At 35.6% G+C, this 20,900-nt stretch overlaps 1 protein-coding gene across 17 annotated transcripts in view; it reads left to right on the forward strand.

Moving 5' to 3' along the window:
* DNAI3 (dynein axonemal intermediate chain 3) overlaps nt 1-20,900 on the forward strand; it is a 28,054-nt gene that overhangs the window by 527 nt on the left and 6,627 nt on the right. For 14 of the 17 annotated variants that reach the window (XR_015805397.1, XR_015805398.1, XM_088169906.1 and 11 more), the window contains exons 2-15: nt 5,174-5,257; nt 5,505-5,543; nt 9,047-9,228; nt 9,766-9,870; nt 10,666-10,803; nt 12,262-12,461; nt 12,727-12,843; nt 13,538-13,722; nt 14,643-14,767; nt 14,871-14,960; nt 15,387-15,506; nt 16,928-17,056; nt 18,997-19,070; nt 20,447-20,594. Coding sequence is in view for 15 of the 17 variants with exons in the window: in XM_088169906.1 (XP_088026032.1) it covers nt 5,188-5,257; nt 5,505-5,543; nt 9,047-9,228; nt 9,766-9,870; nt 10,666-10,803; nt 12,262-12,461; nt 12,727-12,843; nt 13,538-13,722; nt 14,643-14,767; nt 14,871-14,960; nt 15,387-15,506; nt 16,928-17,056; nt 18,997-19,070; nt 20,447-20,594 (1,722 nt within the window). In the remaining 2 variants the exon portion in view is untranslated. The remainder of the gene's footprint in view (nt 1-5,173; nt 5,258-5,504; nt 5,544-9,046; nt 9,229-9,765; nt 9,871-10,665; nt 10,804-12,261; nt 12,462-12,726; nt 12,844-13,537; nt 13,723-14,642; nt 14,768-14,870; nt 14,961-15,386; nt 15,507-16,927; nt 17,057-18,996; nt 19,071-20,446; nt 20,595-20,900) is intronic. The other 3 variants (XM_088169910.1, XM_088169912.1, XM_088169911.1) reach the window with 1 other exon arrangement.

Consider the following 20,900-nt stretch of genomic DNA (forward strand, 5'->3'; position numbering starts at 1 on the left):
CTGCTTAAAGAAGCCTTATCTATTGTAAAATTTTACAATATAGCCTTTCTGTTTCAGAAGTCATGACAATGCAACATATGTTACTGTTTGGCTCCATGTTATGACAACTTCTATATCTTACTTGGTAACTTTTTAAGTACCAACCACATCGTTACTCTATTTTAATAACCTAGACCAGCTGTAGTGGTTCATACCAGAAGTTCCGTCCGGGCAAGATAATAGTAAAGCCCTATTTCCACTCTTAGCGCCCTTTTTTTTTTTTTTTTTTTTTTTTCTGGTTTAATTTCTGTAGCCAGATGTACTACCATTATTTTTAGTAGCCTTCAGTTTTTCATCTTGTCAGTTTACATTCTGAAATGGTGTGCTTCTGGCAGCTGTCCTGTCCACAGGCAGTATATTCCATAAGTCACAAACTTGTTGTGCAATGAAACTTCTGCAGTCCTGTTGTTTGTTCCCAGTTGTTTGTTCCACATCCCTAAGCTCATGTGATGCCAGCTCGACCTCATGTTAGGACCATGAATCAGCATCTCCTGGTCACTTTCTCTGTGTCTCTTGTGATTTCACTGACTTATATAATTTTCAGGCTAAAAATAATCCTTGTTTATTCCTAGTACAAAATATGTTCTATGTCTTCAATCATCCTTGTTATACCTTTTCCAATTTTAATCTGCTTCTCTTTGAGTAGAAGAGAGAATCAGAATACAGTATTAACCAACATTCTAACGAAGTTTTCCATTTTGTTCTTTTATGGCTTTCTTATTAATTTAAATTTACACATATTGAACTTACCATCCCAGATACTGTAACTATACCTACTGGTTTCTACCAAATAACAAAATCAACATCAGGTTAAAGTAAACCTGATTTAATAAAAAGTTGCAAGTGTGAAACCAGGTAGATTCAAATGGAACTATTTATATGCTGAAATGATTTGGCAGTTACCAAAACTTCAGCTTTACTCCCTACTTATACATTCAAGTTGTGTCCAAATATGCACAAGGATTATTAATAATTTTTAATAATTTTGTATTATTTGCTCTTTGTCTAGAGCAAAATAGAATAAATTTAATTAAAGACAATTTTGCATGTGAATTTCTGGAGAGAATAATTTTCAAGATGGTATTTTTAACAAGTTTCTAAACGTTTACCAACAGAAATGTGGTTTTTAGCTTGCTAGTGAGACAACAAATAAAGCAATTAGCACATGGTTTTGATCCTTTCCTTGCAATGCTTTTGTGAAATGGACATGCATCCAAATCTTCAATCATTCCAAATTATAGTAAATTACAGTCCTAAAATAGTAATGCACACAAACTTTACCTTAAATCATTCAATTAGGCAACTAATGAGTCATTCTATGTCCTCAAATCAGGTGGCATCTTTTGTAGAACTGATAACTAATTAGTTTTTGCCTTTTGCAGTACCTAGCAACTTCATGTATTTGTTCATAGCTGTAAATGTTTCAGTACATTAAAATGTTAGGAGAACACTCTGATCTTATTTTTTCTCTTAAGCCTAATGTTCAAAATATTAGTGCCATCTGTAAACAAACTAGGCTATAAAATGTCAAACAAAGTTGTCAAATATTTACCCAGGTTTTAGCAATTACATGATGTAACACTGTGTTCCACTGAAAAACTGGTGAAAAAAATAGACTGAACATAATTAATGAAATCTAAATATTATTTACTTTTTAAAAATAAAATACATGGCAATATTTATGACAATTTATTTTCAAAAGCTATAATTTTATATAGATTTTGCACTCTTAAAATTTTCAAATTATGTTAATTTAAATGTTGTTTCCAACCTCTTCTCAATCACAGAATCATGAATTTTTATAAACATAATGTAAAGGCACAATACATTTGTGTGTGCCTTGACCAGTCCTTTTTAAATGAGCAGTATAGAAATATACCTAAGAGAATAGGAACTAACCATAGATTAAAAAGTTAATAGTTTTGGTTACATTTTCAGACAGCCCACTAATATAGAAGGTTTTTCTCGTGGCTTTCTTGATAGGATTTAGTATTTTATATAAAAACTTTAGTAAAAAAAAGCAAACCCCTGAACTAAGAGGTAACTACTGAAAATAGTAGCTTTTAACTTACATTTTGGGACTTTTGTTCTTTTATAATTTTTTGGAAGAGGTGAGATACAAAAGGCTGCTCCTCAGTACATATTTGAAAGTTCTCAGTGTGTGTTTCCTGAAGGGAGCACCTGGAGGTTGCCATATTCCTGTGTAAAAGCCAATATTGCATATAGGCTTTGTAAGTGGCTGTGGGCCTGGGTATGCTTCCAGAGAAGTTTCTGGAAACTCTGCCTTGGCTTTCTCTGCAGGCCTTCCCTGCACTTTCCTGACCACTGACAATCATATGGCCACAGGATGACAGAGGGGCAGGGTGATACTGTATTGAGGACATTGTAAAGGAAGATAAGGAGTTTGTAATTTTCTATCTGCTTTCCAGCTGGGAGGTCCTGTGCATCCCAGAGGGAAGCACGAACAGTCCTGACTCTCTATTCACCTGCAGCCTTAAACTGGGGCACTTTTTGTATTAACAAATGTAAATGCATGCACCAGGCACTGACACCAGCTGCACCACCAGAGCCCTTCTCTCTGTAGTGCTGCACCTACCTCTACACCTCATCCTTTCAGTGAAGGAGGAACTGATTACTGGGACACCATTTTCAAGAGTCTGTTTTTATAGGTCAATTATACTTGAAATCAGTTGAAGAAAAGGGATGTTTTTATTTGTGAGTTATTTTACTAAATATAGGATGTGTCTTATGTCAGCTTTCTCAGTGTTTCCTCCATTCATGTGACTTAGAGTTTAGGATACTCAGAGGAACTCACTCAGAATTTCCAAACTAGTTTTGTTGCACTGCATAATTATGAAATGGTGAAGTAAGTCACATTGTGACTGGAATATATATGAGATGGTTCATATTGTCCTTCAACTAATTTCTACAACAGCTACCCTCACCTCCTGCCCTAGAGGGCTGTCTCTTATACAGAGGCATAGAAGTTAGTTTCAAATTAGAAAAAGTCACAGAACCCATTCACAAAATGGGTCTCAATTTTATATGTAAAGTATACAAGAAGATAGATAAGAAACAGCTTTGAACAGCTTTCCTTTTTAAATAAGGAAAGATTTGTCTCTTTTGAACATCTGAATTCATATGCACTCCCAGTGAGGTAGGCCTAAGTGTTTCAGAACTATAAGCTAAGTATATTGTATAAGCTCCTTTGAAAGATTTTATATATGTATATGAAAAAATATAAAAAATACATATATATATATGAAAATATGTTGACTGCTACACTATGTTAACCGTGTTTCTACTCCTGTATTTGACAAAAAAGACTCTGAGAATGAGAGCAGAAAAAATTCCCAACTTCCTCCTTAGATTCATTATATATGAATTGGGGGTAGGGAGTTAAAAACATCATCCCATGCACAACAAAAGTTTCAGAGTTCTGAAACATTAGTTTTCTTTGCACTGGTATCATCATTGCTTTTTGGAAGAAGCAGAGGATTAAATTGCTACCATTCTTCAGACAGGTTAATGAAGGGGACTGCATATGCCATAATCAAGAGAGATCAAACAAGAGAGAAATACATTAACATACCATGGGTGCAGCCTTGCCACCTGTGATCTGCAAGATCCAGTATGATACAGAAAAGTCTGAGGATTTATAGAGTTTATTTTTCTACTTTGATTGGAGTGAAAAAGAAAATGCATTACTGTTATAAAAGTGTCAGACCCTGCTCACATTAAAGCCAACACTAAAATTTATCTTGAGTTCATGGGAGGCCAACATGTATCCCAAATCTTGGCTCTTCCATCAGGCTATAATCCATGACCTATATCTTGCCATCAGTGGCCATCTCCATACTGAAATTTAGATCAGAAGCTTATATGAAGATTATATGGCTTGCTTCTGGAGTATTTGAGAACTGTATTACAAAACAGTGAAACACTGTTTCTCAGTCTGGGTATGCCTCTGAAATTGCAAATGCACAGGCCACAGCATGTTTGTTTTAGCACTCACTATTTTTAGGCTGTTCATAAGGAAACCCTCAAGATAGAACATTTATTTTATGAACTCACCTTTTCACCTTAAGCATCTTAACAGTAAATGTTCTGTTCATGTGCACAGGCAGATAGGCTGTAGCTCCTGTAAGAGATCATCATAAATAGTTATGTCATGCCAGCATTCTTGAAGGTGCCATCTCTTTCTGTCCTGTCTGCATCTACTTTCGTCTTGTCACTGGTAAAATTGTAATAGCACTCAAATACTGTAGGTGCTCTGTAGACACTTAAAAATGGTTCCTCTCCCAGTCAGTTTACAGCCTTAAAAGGTGCGAACATGGAAGAGGGAGGACACAAATAAAGTGAAAGCCCCATTTTCCTCATCCCATCTGAATGCCTCTGGTTCTTCAATATTAACATCAAACGACTTTAACACTTTTAAGAAAATTTTTGGGCCATCCTGATTCAGTTGTTCCATCAGCTGCTACGTGAGCACCTCCCACATGATGGTGCTGTCCAGCCTGAGCAGCGGGCAGGCTGAACTGCATTTCTTCTTGCCACCGAACTGAGTCTTTCCTGCACTACTGTTCTAATCCTTTCTCCAGATATTGGGATGAAGGAGGGCAAATGAAACAGGAGTAGCCTTCTATACAATGTAATCTCCTGCTCTATGGTTGCTACATTTAATTGGGCATACACCTTCTTCCTGAGTTTGTCCTCCGCAGAGCTACACTGAAAAATAAACTAGAAATAGAAATGGTTTGTGCAGCTGAGCAATGATTTACACTTACAGACATTGGAACAAACATTTATAACTGTTGAATTTTCACCCATGTTCTTCCCATTTCATCTCGGATCCTTAGCTTTCAGTAAGGGAAACCTCTATCCTTATGTAACATGTCACTATTTTGGACAATCAGTTCACTTTTAAACACCCTGGACAAAATAAGCTTTTCTATCTATTACACATGATATGAAAATACAACTTATGATTTAAAACTATGAAACATACTTTTAGCTGCATATAAATACACTACTATAATGATAATCCACATAAAGTCATGGACCAAATTTTCACTCATACGTGGTGCATTCTCTTGTCTATTTAAAATTATTGATGATATGTATCTTTCTCTAGAGAAATCTGAAAAAATGTCAGAAAGTGTCAAATCCAGCAAGATCACCTCGAAAGGTTCAAAAAGATCAGCAAAGAAAGAAAAAGGTAAAACAAAGCTAAGGATCATGAAAAGGAAAAGGAACACAGCTTGGTATGTAAGGCACAGCAACAATGAAACAAGCAGCAGTCTGGGCTCCCACGGGATATATCTTACTTCTTTTGGCCCCATGCATTAAAAATCTGTGAGATCAATTAGAATATGCTATTTTATATAAATAACTGAGAGAGGTAAAATTACTCGTTATAGTTCTGTAACCAGCACTACTGATAACATCATGTCATTGTATTTCAGGTAAAAAGGATGAAGTTGATCTGTCTATGGCCTGTGTAGGTAAGTGCTATGATGACCAAGCTTTAAAGTAGCAGTTCTGGAATATTCAAAGCATTTTGAAGCTTCAGTGTTACAAATGCAGGGAAGAAAAAAAAATATTTCTTATGAATGGGAAAAATAGAAACTATTTAGAAATGCAGCTATCACAGTGGCTCTCCGAGTAGCAGGCAGTGCAGCAGGAAACAGGTATGGGTTTGTAGAAGAGGATTTTTTTCTTGGTTTTGAGAGGACTTGGGATAAGGGGAAATAAAATGCATCATAACAGAATTATAGGGTGCAAAATCTTTGCATTTAGAAATAGTTTAGCAATTTAAAGAAAAATATGAATATTTTTTATAATTCATTAATCTTTGATCTTTGTCAAACCATTATTAGATTTCATGAGAAGATTATTTTAGTATATCACTTGTGATTTTTAATCATAGATACCAAAAGACATCGACTAGCATTCTTTTTTTGGTAGGGAAAAAAATTAACCATTTAAAAGTCACGATTAGGCTTATGTATAAGTAAAGTTCAGTTTTAAGCATGGCCACAGTTAAGGGCTAAAAGATGTAATTATCCAAATTTAAATATATTCTTTTTTATTAGACACCAACATTATTTCCAATAGTTTGTTATTTTTCATATTTCTGGTTGCATTTTTCTTCTGACCTATTTGTGCAATTATTCCTCAGATATAGCTTAAATTGACATTAAAGTAAAATTTATCTATGGTTTACGAGAACAATCCAAAATGTTATCTTAATAATTGACTTGTAACAATACAGCTTTTATTGTTAAAAGCTAAAACAATGTGCCAAACAAGGAATACACAAACTAGGTCTTTATAAAAGCAACTGTAAATCACTTGTTTTCCTCCATAATCCTATGAGCACTGGGTGAAAATTGTTCTCTGGTTAGCATCACCAAAATGGCTAAACTGCAGTTAATGAAAATGCACAAAAAGTGATCCCTCAGATGATTAAAGTGGTACTTCAAAAAAATCTATTTTCAGTGTTCCAGGAGATAGTAAGAGAGAATTGTACCTCCACCTACTGGCAAATAAGGCTACAGCTCTAACAGCTAAACTACTGCTAGGAAGCTGTTGCTGAAAGCAGGAAAATAACACTGGTGTGAGCAAACACTGCCTGTGCAAGATTTAAACTCCATGCATACATTCCTTGGGCCTGCAAGTGTTCTTTACTTCTTCCTTGGAGTTTCTTGGTCTTTTGTGAAATTCTCATAGCTCTAAGACCTGCTGACTGTTACAAATGATACAAGTACAGTTTACTAATAGAAAAATAATGTGAAACCTATGATCAGATATTACACACATTTTCCTGGAAAAAAAAACATTCAATAAAAATGTTTATAATGTAAGAACTCCAGTATCAGCTCCTTATAATATAGATTCTGTTAAAAATAATATTCTGCAATAGAGAATTTTAGTTCTTTAGACTGAAGGGTGCAATTTTAATTCTGGTCATTACTTTGTTTTTAATTCGGGCTTATAGCAATAGAGTGTTGAAAAAAATGCACTTAGAGTATCTGCCTTACTCTGTTCCCTCTTGTAGTGATGTTCATTGCAATCTTGCTTAACTTTAATGCATGCTTGTATTGTTTCATTTGACAATGAAACCTACTTCTCTATAAAAGGATTTTTTTCAGCATTAGCATTTGTTCACAAGGCTGTATACATGATTCAGCATTTAAAAAACAGTAGCATGAAAGTTTATTGTTACAAACAATAATGTCTAAAACAACCATTACTCCTGACTGGGATTTTTGAGGTCTGGTGTTAGCAACAGTGAGTTTGGACCAGATGACTTCGAGGTCTTTCCCAATCAACATCCCTATGATTTTGTATTTTTTGGAAGCATCCACACAGAAATCCTGGAAATCTCCAAGATAACAAAGAAGAAAAATCATGCAGTATTGATTACAGCTTGTGATGAAAGTGAAGCAATGGCCCGTGCATGCTACAGATTGTATGTGCTATGAAATAACAAGTGGACACTCAGTTATACATACTTGGAACAGCGTAGCATGCAGCAGAAACATCAGGCATGCCATTTATTTTGGTGATGACTATGGCAGAGCAGATGCAGTGGAGTAGCAGCACTGAAAGATTTTAAAGGATAAATGTCAGATTCATCAAACATAATGTATTATGTGATAGGATTATGCAGAGATTAAGGAGGATTTATCGTTTTTTTAGTCCTTGTTGGCTTAGAGATGAAGTCTCAAAACGTGCTGACACAGCTGGTCACAATCACCATTTGAGGTATGTCAACTTCCCTTCAAGGCAGGCACAAAGAGGAAAAACCCCACAGATGCTGGGAATGAAGATAAAATACTAAGGAACTTGAACTAGGAAAAGAGACTGAAACAAAGATAAAAAGTATCAGGTATTATCACAACAGCCAACACATTTCAGTACAGAAAAACATTACACAGTGTACACGTCCCTAAGTCTTTAGGTTTCAGTTCACCAAAAAGATGAACATCTGATAACCTCAGGCAAAAATATGGTGGCCTTCATGAGGAATGCTCTTACTAGGGCAGCTGAGACAGAGCATGAGTCTGCTAGCAGGGAAGTATAGCAAAGGAGGAGTCTCAGGGGCAGGATTCCACTAGCTGGGCCTGGAGTAATCTTAGCCACTCAGAGCTGTAATGCAAGCTAGAGACAGAACGTGTAACATGAGAAAGACCAGCACTGCATACATTGCCTTACTCACATACAGCTGGCACACACAATAAGAAGGACTGTGTATTATCCTCTGAGTGTCTGCAAAGCTCAGCTGACAGGTCACATAACGGCATCCAGCCTCCCCAAAATTAATAAAGATATCCGTGCTCGTGCAAGGGCAAGAAATATCTTATTCTGAGTTAATATGAATGAACCTAAGAGAGATCATGTATGTACAAAAACATGTTCTCCAGTAAAGCTGAAAAGATGCATCTGACTTTAATCTCAGTGAGCTAATTTAGTCTCATTTGATTAGTGAGAAATAGTCTCTACTGCACTCCGAACTCAATGGGAACAAGATGAAAGTCTGAAATCAGAAAAGCATCCTTACTTGGGAAAAGCCTCACCTAGATTAAACTTTGGCTTAATATGGTGCTCCTCTACAAGGAAGGACCACAGGGTATTTATTCAAATAAATATTAAATAATAAATATTGCTCTCTTAAGTCAGAACCATGTGGTTTTGCCCTTAGTATATTAAAACCAATCCATTAAAGATTTTTCACTTAAGTTGTTAATAACCTGTTGATCAAGAAAAAAAAAAGCCCCTCACACTAGGGAAATCATATTCATTATGAGCAAATGAGTAGAGTATTTTCAAAGATTAATAAAGTAAATATAATTTGTATTTCATGCCTTCCAAAATACCAAGAACAAAGCTGAGAGATTCAAAGGCATTATGCTAGAAACAGTAAAGACATAGAGTTACCAAAGTCTATATGCATGTTTAAACAACACTCTGAAGTTATCACGCAATTTTGCTTTTTTCATAGGTCACCCAGAAATCTTTCCTTTGCTTTTGACTGCAAAGACCCAAGAAATTTTTAACTGCCGACCTGATGAAGATGTCACAGAAGAAAATTGTTTCAAGTGTATTAAAAAAGAGGACATAATTCAAGACCTGAAAACAAGAGCTAAAACGTCTGATTTCCACCCTTTCAAAAAAGTTATCCTGGTATGTAGAATATTTCATTCTCACTTTAAGACATGCTCTCAGAGTGTCTGTTCTTTTGAAGAATGGGTCTGCTCTTGTTTGACTCTGTGTAAACACACTGATGCTGTAATATCTGAGTGCTAGAGGTCATGGACCATTGTTGACTCAGTTTCTCATGCTTGCCATGCATATTTTTTTTACTAACTTCAGATTGAAAATATGCTAAAAGTAACATAAACACTATTCGTTTTGATTTTGTGAACTGACAGAGCTTCACATATTTGGCTTCTCCTAGTTCATGGCCTATTTATTGAGAATCATTAAAACAGTTTATTTTCTGTTTAACTGTCTGCATGAAAGATTAATTTTGTCCCAGGCTTATCATTATTACAAAATAAACATCATCTATTCCTTTCAAAAAGCACATTAAGTTTTCTGTTAAGAATACAAAATTCACCAAACATACTAAATTGGTGGTAGCATTTCCAGTCACAACCTCATGTTTGTTTTGAATATTATTTGTTTTCAGTTTTCCACTAATTTTTTTCATTAAACTAGGAATATCCAGGGGAAGAACTCCTGGTAGTTTTTGATCCAAGCTTCCAGTATGGACAGAACTTTTACATTGTTGCTTCTGAAGAAGCCAAGGAAAATCTTCTAAAGGTAAAATCCAAGTATACCACAGCATTGTTCTATCTATGAATATTTCAGAATCTACTCTCAAACAAAGATGTCAGGAATGGTATCGTTAAGCACCCAATATTTCTCTAATGGTTAAGCCTATCATGGAAATATATGTGTTTCACTGTAAAAATATATTTTATACTGAGAAGGGCTAAATTAAATTTTTGTATTTTACTTCAGAGGGCCAGTATAACCCCCACTGCTGCATTTTTATCATAAGCATTAATTTTCTCTGCCAATACCCAGATTTCTCAGACATAAAAATAACAGATAATAAATATATTGAGTGTTTTCAAAGTATTATACTTATTTTTCATAACATCTATGAATATATTCTTCAAATCACAAAAATGTTCTTGAGTTCTAAATAGTTCTAGATAAATAGAATTTGTACACTGCACTGTAGGAGAATGTTTATAGAAAGATTTTTTAGTTTTTCAATATGAGTTTGCCATGCAGCATCAGGGAATCAGAAGCAACAATTAGTAAAACGCAGTTCCAGGCCAGAGTGCCTAATGGAAAAATGACTGTAAATTATTTTTATATAAAATTATTTGCTTTCAAGACAACAGTGTCTCTTTAGTAGTTAAATATTAAATATAATTGGAAAATTCTAATGCACAAATGAATAGGACCTAAGCCAGCCCTACCCAGGGGCACAGTATACCCAGACCCACTGCACTGAGACAGAAGTAGAACTTGGTTTCTAGTCAATACTTACATTTCAGTAACAATTTTTTTAAAAGTACCATTTCTCACTGTTTGATATCACAGTCTTTAGCAGCTGTGGAAGAAAGAGAAGAAACAGAAGAAGAAAATATAGAGGAAACTCTGGAAGTCCACAAACCTTGGGTTTCCCTTGGCAGCGAAAAGGAAGTTGAAGAAGAATCTCTTAAAGAAAGGGATACAAAGGTCGGAAGCAACAGATGTTAGTCCATCAAATAAATATAAACCCCCTATGTTTATTTTAAGTTCCTTTTTTAAAAGAAGTCAGAAAGCTGGGAGCTGAAATCCTAGTTTTTCTTGAGGTCTTTCAAGAAAGCTAATAGAGAGAAGTAGAGAAATAGCTAAACTTTTAACAAAAGCTGAAAGTGCTGCAGAAACTTTTATTTTGAACTCTGTTCTCTTTAAATCTTGCAAATAAAGAATGTATCACTTAATTGGACGTAACTACTTTTTAAAGTGTAAGTTCAAAAGTCCTGATCATCTTTGGTCACTGGTACCTGTGCCACTTTTAGCTCAATTTACCACATTGCCAGATGACAATCGGAGTCATTACTCTGTTTCCATGAAGCTCAGTTAATTGTTCTAGTATATGGATGGCATTTAAGTGGCATGCAACACTTTTTAAATATCTACAGGTATTATAAGCTGACTTTACAGAAGGAGATACTTGATTAATTACATCTACATCTGATTAATTACATCTACAGATTATATCTATAGAGAGAGAGAGAAAGTTATATGTCCAAAAAGTAGATCCACTCACAGCTGTCACCTAACTTGTGATGTACCGGTCATCTCCAAGCATCTAACTGTCCATGATTATTACTCAGTACCTAAGTCCCTCTTCAGGGAAGACTGGCTAAGTTTTGAGAGTTCTCAGCAGCTGAACATCTTGCTTACACCTAAAAAGATGTCTGATTGTTCTAAAGCTATTTCACAGTCATTCACAGCCCAAGTATTCTGTATTTTGCATTAGAAAGGTCCACTCAAAAGCATTTTCAGCCTACTTTCCTTCCCAATTCTGTGGGAGGTGCTGGGGAAAAGTACCTAGATATGAATCCAAGATAAAGTAATACCTCTACTGCCTACTTGAAATCAAGTCCCTACTTCTCTTTGTGGGCAGAAGTCAAGACATGTCCCTTCATCCTTCCTAGTTCTCAACATAACGAAACTCCTCCAAACTTTTTTTTGAATCTTCTTCAGAGTACTTTTCTCACCCTAGGCACTACAAGGGAAGTTGAAATACCTCATCTAAAGTTGAGAATTCCACCAAGAAGGAAGAGCTGAAAAGCTAGGTCTTGGAAGCCTAATTCAGTATTACATAAGGCTTCCTGCAAATCAATCCTTTAATTAAATGTGCAGTTTTGATACTGGATGAATTAGAAAATGCAATTCTCTTGTCCTACTAGCAGTAATCCAAAAATGCTACAGCTTCTTGTTTTACAAATATAAACCTGTCTACTATTGCATATGTAGTTTATTTATAAGAGCACTTCAGAATTTCAAAATGCAGAAATATGAGTAAGCTCAACATAGAAATCATTATTAGAACTAATTATACAAGTATATGAATGCAGTCATTTTAAAGAAGGAACTCTCTAAAAGCTTTCTTTTCTGTTGCCCATGGAAATGTATCTTTTCCAGATTAAGTACAAGATCTCCCGAGCTCGCAGGAAGTTTGGTGCACCAATTACATTTACTGACAAGAATGCTTCAGATGACAAAGACTGTTATGCTGAATGCACAGCCTATGAAGATGACACTTTCAGTATTAAAATGCTTGAAAGGGATGTGGGAGTACAAATAGTTCCAAAACTAAGAGAAACTAGTACTCAGACAAAATGGTAAGTATGAGAAAACATTTATCAGCTTGTTTATTAAGCTATGCACTGTTTCTTATGTCAACTAAAATTCTGGAGTTACTCAGTTACAAACTGATTAATAGAACAAAATTGGATGCTTTGTTTGCATCTTTTTTCTTAAATATTTTCCAAAAAGTTTCTAGAAAAATTGTATTTAAATTTTACACATTACATAGATTTCTGTCTTTGAAATAGACAATAGACTTTGTTTTCTATACTTACATTCATATTTATTCCAATTGGGTAGGACCTATCCAAAAAATGCATCCACGCAGTATTGTCCTAGGCAGTTGTCAAATGAAGCAGAAGCAGAGAGTCTGTCATCTGAGAAGCTGAAAGAATTTCTTACAGCAGTACATATAAGGTAAAATTATCACAGCAATACATTTAAAGACTATCTGAAATAATACATAATACAGGCAAGTACTATTATCTGAATGGATTATTGGTGTGGTCAAATATAAATTTTATTTTCTGTTTCTAAATATATTTTTCCTTTTTTATTATTATAATATTAACAAATAATAACTTAATACTTGCTTCTATGAAAATGAACAATACGTCTATGCTATATAGATATTAATGTTGCTTTAAATAGATATCAGAACTGCTGAAGGTGGTAGTGATACATCTTTTCAAACAAACTGCAAAGCTGATCTTTCGAACACTGCCCACTCAAGCAGATGGTTTTTCAGTGAGCAAAGGTGCTGTCCTACCCATGATCATGCCCTTAGCCATGTCCCATTAAGTGGGACAAGTCCTACTTAATGACACTTTTTGCACACAGAACTGGACAATTGCTCTGTACTTGGTCCACAAAGAACTAGAGTTCAATTCTTGGTACAATAGCTATTTCTGTTTAAACAGAAGAGTGTTTCCTTGCAGTGATACATCACTGAGGAATTAATACTTGATTTTTTAACTGATGTGATCATAATTTTGCAAAAAACAGAAGCTACCTCTTTACAGAAATATCTGTAATTCTACTATTGAGTAGTCACATCTGAAGTGTTATCTGAAGGGTTATTGAAGTGTTAACTGTTCTTTTCGCAAAACAGAATGGAAATTGCATTGCAGCAAAATGAAATTATGAACGTTTTTTTTGATGACTGGAAGGCCCTAGCAGAAGACCAAGAAGAAGGCAAGCCAGATGTTTATCTTAAAGCATACCAATCATTTACAGATGTGCAATATCTCAAGAACAGAACCATTAGCTGCATTCGCTGGCATCCAACCATTTATGGTAATGCAGTTACAGTACTGATTTGAGTCTTCAATGAGGGGTATTATATGACAGCTACAAAATATACATCTTTCATAAAATCATCAGCTTTCAATTTTAAAAAGAAATCCAAATTTAGCATCCCTGTGTGAATTGCCAATCTGAAGCAAAATTAAAAATGAGACAGACAAATTCTTTGTAGAATTCATGTGGGCTATGTAAAGTCCTTTATCCTAGTGTATAAGTGGAGATCATAGGTAAGAGAAATTTCCCCCCATGAGGGCAATTTAAGCAGGGTTGTCATGCCAGACTCTTCAGATGGCCCTGCATACCATTGTGCTTGTTCCCCTGCTGGCTCTCATAGCATGCCTAATACTGGTGAGGAATGTCACAGCCACACCGGGACAGGCTCTGCCGAGTGCCAGGGAGCATCACAAGGCATCTGAAATGTCAACTCCTGCTTCCTGCTGTGGATTATTGCTCTGCACAGCCAGACCTAAAGGCACAATTAAGTCCTCTATAAATACTCCAGCTCCCAGCATACTACTGGCCAACACTGCAGCCTGGGTAAGAAAATGAATTGGGTTACAAATCTTTGTTTTCATGATGGGTGGCCAGGATTACATGCCTGTCACATCATTTCAGGTGAAGTATCACAGCATTGAGGAGCACGAGCAAAAAAAGAGGAGTTTTATCCTAATGCATAGGTTCTATGACTCATTTTAAAAATAACATAATTTTAAGTAACAAAAGTAGTCTCCTCAAAGATGATCTGAAAAAAAAGAAATATACATGGTTGGTTTGTTTGGAATTTCTTTCCTGCTTTGTGGGGTTTTTTCACTGTATTCAGAAGATATAAATATAAGCAATTTAGAATAATTATCAATGTGTTGAAACTTGAATTGTCTCTTTTGAGAAAATTTATTTTCTCTATTGATTAGGGATTATAGCACTGTCAGCAGGAGAGCAGCCTTCGGATGAAGAGCAAGTTAACCTTTCTAATAAATCATTGTTACACCAGTCAGTTATACTTCTCTGGAGTTTTTTTGACCCTATCTGCCTCCAGGTATGTAATCAAGACTTTAAAATATGCCAAGTATTTAAATAACATGAGAACAAACAAATGGTGTGACTGTATTTCTCAATGATCTTGTTTTCCTTCTCTCTAGTTGGTGTTGAAGGCTCCTGAAGACATTTACTGCTTTCAGTTCAGTCCAAGTGATCCAAATATCATTGCTGGTGGCTGTGTCGATGGACAGGTTTTTGGTCTTTAAAAACAAAATTGTATATTTCTGTATTTTCTTCCAGTATAAAAATAAGGATGAAGAGATGTACTCAACACCCATAGTAACACACAGAGACAGAAGACAGGTGTCACAGGGTCTTGAAGTTCTCTTGTCATGGACTGAAGCTATGTCTGGTTATTCCATAGCTGAGCCATTACCATACGATGTACTGATAAATAGGTCAAGTTGTAAAGACCCTTTTTTAGAGACAAATGTAACCTTTCTGCTGATTGCATCAGACTGAAGAGATAATACTTTAAAGACTTCATAATTTCTAGTGGGGAGAATGAATTTCTTTTTCTTCAAACCTCCATGATTTGAAAAAAGGTGCATATTAATGCACAGCATATTAACACATATATGCAAATATAATTTGTAATTTACTAATTTTCATTATAGGTTGTACTGTGGGATATTTCTAAACATGAAACAAAGCTGCAAAGTACAGTACCTGTTCCTGATGAAACCATTGACTCAGCAGAGGGTGAGCCAAGAGCAGCAATAGCAGGGATGACTGAGGTAATTCCAGGGCTGATGGTTGGACAGTGGTGTACAGGGGTTCCCCAGCAGTGGCACTGGCAGCACAGAACACCAGCTGCATCCTGGGCTGCATCCAAAGCAGTGTAGCCAGCAGGGCAAGGGAGGGGATTCTGCCCCTCTACTCTGCTCTGGTGAGATCCCACCCGGAGCACTGAGTCCAGCTCTGGTGCCCCCAACACAAGAAGGATGTGGAACTGTTGGAGCAAGTCCAGAGGAAGGCCACAAAGTTGATAAGAGCACTGGAGCACCTCCTCTACAAAGACAGGCTGAGAAAGTTGGGGCTGTTCAGCCTGGGGACGAGAAGGTTGCATGAAGGCCTCATAGCAACCTTCCAGTATCTGAAGGGAACCTAGAGGGAAGCCACAGAAAGACTCTTGGTTTGCAACTGTAGTGACAGGACAGTGAGTAATGGGTAAAAATTAAAAATTTAGATTAGATATTAAAAATAAATTGTTTACTTTGTGAGAGTGATGAGACACTGGCACAGGTTGCCCAGGGAGGCTGTGGATGCCCCAGCCCTGACATGTTCAAAGCCAGCTTGGATAAAGCCTTGAGTGAGCTGGTCTAGTGGGAGGTGTCCCTATCCATGGCTAGGGGCTGGGACTAGATAATCTTTAAGGTCCACTCCAACCCCTTAGCATTCTATGAGTCCACAAAATCAAGATAATAGCTGTTAATAGGGTAAAAATAGGGTTTGTGTTGTAAGTATATTGCAGTGTATCTGGATGTCTGTGGAGGAAAAACAGGTGAAGGTTTCCTGACTCAAAAGAGAGGAGTAGATAATCTTTGCAATGAGACACTAGAAAGGATAAGAAACCTGATGAGTTCATGAAATGGAACCATTATCACAATTATCATGGTATAATTTCTTCCTGATTAGTATAGCTTAATAGGTTTAGGTTTTGCATTTTGTGCAACTTATGTTTCAGTGAGTCTGTTTTTTAGTGGGTACCAATATGCCCTCCACTCTTACCTTACCAAGCCTGTCAAATACAGATGTAGTTTGTTACTGAATGCAATACTGAAAGTATTCTAGATGTTTATGAACAGAGAAAAGGTAGCTTGGAAGATGAGAAGATGATTTCAGTGGAAAAAGATAATAAGGAGGATAAGCAGAAGAAAGACCTAAGAGGGGAGGAGACATTAATGATATCTGCAAGTCTGTGGAGACATGCTGGAATTCTTTTTAGAGCTTTATATCCAAAGGCCTGTTTTCATGCTTTCCTTTTTTTTTTTTTTTCCCCAAATGGAAGGTATTAGACCCCTAGAAATTTCTATAAACTGATCTGAAATATGTGAAAAAGTGTTAACAGAATGCAAAGTAACCTTTTATTCTTCAATAGATCTACTGTTGTATTTTGAAAACTCACTAAGGTATCTCTTTTTTCAAACATTTCTAGCCATCACGTATGCAAGTCCAGCAGAGTAGCACAGAGCCACCTCTAGTGAGACACTGTGCAGCCTCTTCCACACCATATAGTCACACAAAGCCAGCAACAGATGTACATTGGCTACCATGGAACTCTGAGGTGAGTTTAAAAATTCACTTCTCTTCTTTTTATTGCTTTTCTAATCTACTACCTCAGAAATCCTAATGCAAGCTCAAGAGAAAATACAAAAGTTATTTATTTGTATTCATTATTTCTCACTACATTTAGTAAATACTAATAATCTGGTGCCTCTGTCCTGTGCATTGTGCTTTACAACTGTGCTGTGCTCTCAGTCTGATATGAATCTGCTCCTACTGGAAAATATTTCCTTAACTTTACAGAAAAAAAAAAGTATAATTAAAAATTTTAATAAGCCTTCCATATTTAAAATGTATTGAATTTCTACTATGAGCAATCTAGCCTGTCACTAAGAATTCCAAGAAATAACTTCAATTACCTAAATACCTGGATACCCAAGAATGGTGTTATTGTTCCCTTAATTTTTCTAAATGCTGCCTGTGTACTCAAAGCTTACATTTTCCATTATGGTTTTAAAGCTCCAGAGTACTTATGGTCTATGTACTGAAAGGATCCAACAGGAACACTGGGTGCTGATTTATTATCAAAGTATGGCAAATTAATTTGAAATGCTAATGTAGTCAAATGCAAAATAATGACAGTGGAAAAGTAAACCAAGGAGAAGAAAACTGAAATCTTTAAAAGGTCTATGGAAATTATATATCAATAAATTTCCTAAAAAAAAAAATTAAGACTTCACAGATACTACAGTCTTTAGTGGCATTTACAGAAAAGTAAGAAAAGGGGCACACAAAAACCATAAAATGTAAGCTGATACCACTGTTCATTATTATTTTATACAGTAATAGTCATGGATACTAACTGGTACCAGATGTAAAGCATGAAGAAAGGGATTGGATAGCAGAACATTGTTGTGGTTTTTGTTGTTTGGGTGGGGCTTTATAGTCAAAATTTAGGCTCAGAAGGCTGTTTTTGTGTTCATCTGGAATAACAGATACAGGAGACCCATGCTTAATAAATAACACTGACAAAGGAATCCCTTTGCCAATATTTAGCAACATGTACTTGGACATACTTTTTGTTATAAAAACATGGAATATGTCAGCCTTTGCATGACATAGCAGTTTGTATGGCAGAGTTCCTAAAGTCAGCAGTTTTATAACTACAGATTAATGAAAAATTATTAAAAGTTATATCCAGAATCTAATTCAGCTTTGGCTGCATTACTAGCATTGTAATTACAGGTATACAAACTCATGAATTAAAATTAGAGTAGGCTTAATTTGGCTTAAAAGACAAAAAATTACCTGAAAATTTGCCACATACTTGAGAAGTACAGTTTTGGCAAAATATGGACTTTTTTTGAATACTGGAAGTTCATAATTAGCCTATAAGCCTTGTTACCCCTGATATCTTTCATTTATTTTCCTGAGTAATTACAATTAATTTGCTATAAACCAATAGCTACTTGGTAAATGATAAATAGTGTAAAACCTGCAGAACCCCACATACATAAACTAAACAATTAATAATTAACATTTGAAGGAACCACTACAAATCCCACAGTGAGGTTCAGCCAAGTGATAATTTAAGATGGATGACCCATGGTGTAAACTTGGCAGACACATCACTCCCACTACATTGAACTGTTGGAAATAAATTTCTCAATTACTGGCTCTTTGGTTAAGTTACAACCATGGCAAATTAAAGAGTTCCTGACTTGTAGTGGTAGTGGTAAGTATTTATCGTGCTAAGTTAATTTAGAATTTTAGGAGTGTAGCAGGCAAAGCTGGTATCAGTTCACTTGAAGCACATTTGTAAAATAGCTTGACTTAACAACTGCAAATTAATGAGTCCTGATTTTCAAACCTTACCCAAGTAGAAACAGTGACTTAATTTCTAGTAGCTTGTTTTGTATATTGTAGTACTTACATATCAGAGTGTGATTTTTGTCTTTCATCATCTTCTTCCCTTGTAATAATGATTACTGTTATTTTCAGGACAAGCAAAAGGGTGGGACTTCTGAACACAGAGATGAAAATAACCTGCAGCTTGTAACCTGCTCCCCTGATTGGTATATACAATATACTCTACAAGACATCTTTCAGTTTCCTTTGAAAAACTTAATGAGGCATAATCCATTATTTAAACAGCACATTTCTGGATTCCTATCAGCATCTGCTGAGCAGCTGACATTCTGTATGCAGCAGACAAGCACTTTGCATTCTTGTCCATTAAGAATTTATTAACTGAAAACCCTTGCAGATATATGTTTATATTCTGTGTATACCCCCTTCAGAAGAGTGTTGATCACACATGTTAGCCTGGAAAGCCACATCCCCCCACTTACATTTGTTTGTGTGACACGCACAAAAATCTGTTAAAAGATTCTAAGGCCCATTTCTACAGAAATATTGTAAACTATATATAAATTTGGAGACCTAGCTGGCAGAATTACTCTTTGTGAATCACCTCTTTTGTGGACTGAATAGTCATAATAGTTACATTATTATTCTGTGTGAAAGACTAGCAAGGGGACAGAATGCAAAAAGTGGAAATAAATGTTTAACTTTCATGATGTCAGAAGGTTTAAGGCTTCAAGGCTGCACGGCTGGGCTCAATCATGTATTTGTTAGTTACATCAAAGAGAGGGTCAGAGAGAGCAAAATTTTATAATGATGCTAAGTTATTTTTCCTAATCAAATAACAGAGAAGACTTTGAATAACTAAATGAGAAGTAAGATTGAAAATGCAGTTCTTAATAAGTTCGCAGTGTAATGCAAGTAATACACATAGAAGAGATTATTTTAACTACTCACCCACCAGGGTTCAAAACTGAAAGTATTTAACTGAAGTTAAGAAGAGGGAAGTGACTGTAATGTCATGCTTGAAGAGGACAGGTCCCTGGGCAACTCCTGTTAGAAAAAGGGAAAGAGAGATCATCAATGAGGAAAGTTTCATTGGCTATGTCAAACCTATGAGTGAATGTCCAGAGTAGAACAAAAGGAACAATCAGAGGGCTGAAGATTCCAATGAGATGACAGATATGAGTGGGACTATTTGCCTTGAATGTCAGCAAATTAATTGGTACACACAAAAATTGGGACTAGTCTTCAATTTGAGTTACTAAATTACCTGCTGCAGCCCTCAGGAATTACACCCAGGCAGTGCCAGTAAGTTCACTCAATAACTGTTCTTAAGTAAACTGTATGAATACTATCTAGCTGCTTTGGTATAATTAACTGATGAAAGGGTGAATAAAGAAATATATTTTTTCATTTACAAAAGAAGCAATTAATTATCTAGCCTTTGATTTTCAGAGTCTCTACTGTTATATAAGGCTTGAAGGTAAAAGGTTAAAAAAAACCCTCAAGCTTTAAATGTAAGGAAAATTGCATGTAGCTACAAACCAAAACACTATACAATATACATTATACAATTATTTTGCAGCTCAATATTATTTTGGGATATTCCATCCATCGAACATCGTGAAAATTTTTTATCTCAGAAAATAAAGGAGGAGAAAAAATCTCACATACCCCCTGATATTTCAGATACTGATGAGGATTTAGATCTCTCCTGGAAACCTCTCATAAAGGTAGTGTTCACAAATACAGAACACAGGGATTGAGCTAAACTGTAGATATGGCCAGAATTCCATAGGAACACATTCTTTTGCTTCCCAACTCTTTTTTCCAGCAAGTTGTGACCTCTTTATGATTTTTTTCTGATTATGACATTAAATACTTCAACATTCCTTTGAAACTTCAATAAAATGCATTTTGAAAAGCTAACTAATGAGAAACAGCATGACTGCTTCTAGAAAACTGCAGTAGGCCCAAAAGTAGTTGTGTAAATAGTGTCGGTTCCTGTCAACATTTCCAGATGCTCTGCTGCCTATCTC

Source organism: Sturnus vulgaris, chromosome 9 (genome assembly GCF_052056855.1).
Source record: "Sturnus vulgaris isolate bStuVul1 chromosome 9, bStuVul1.hap1, whole genome shotgun sequence".
NCBI lineage: Eukaryota > Metazoa > Chordata > Aves > Passeriformes > Sturnidae > Sturnus > Sturnus vulgaris.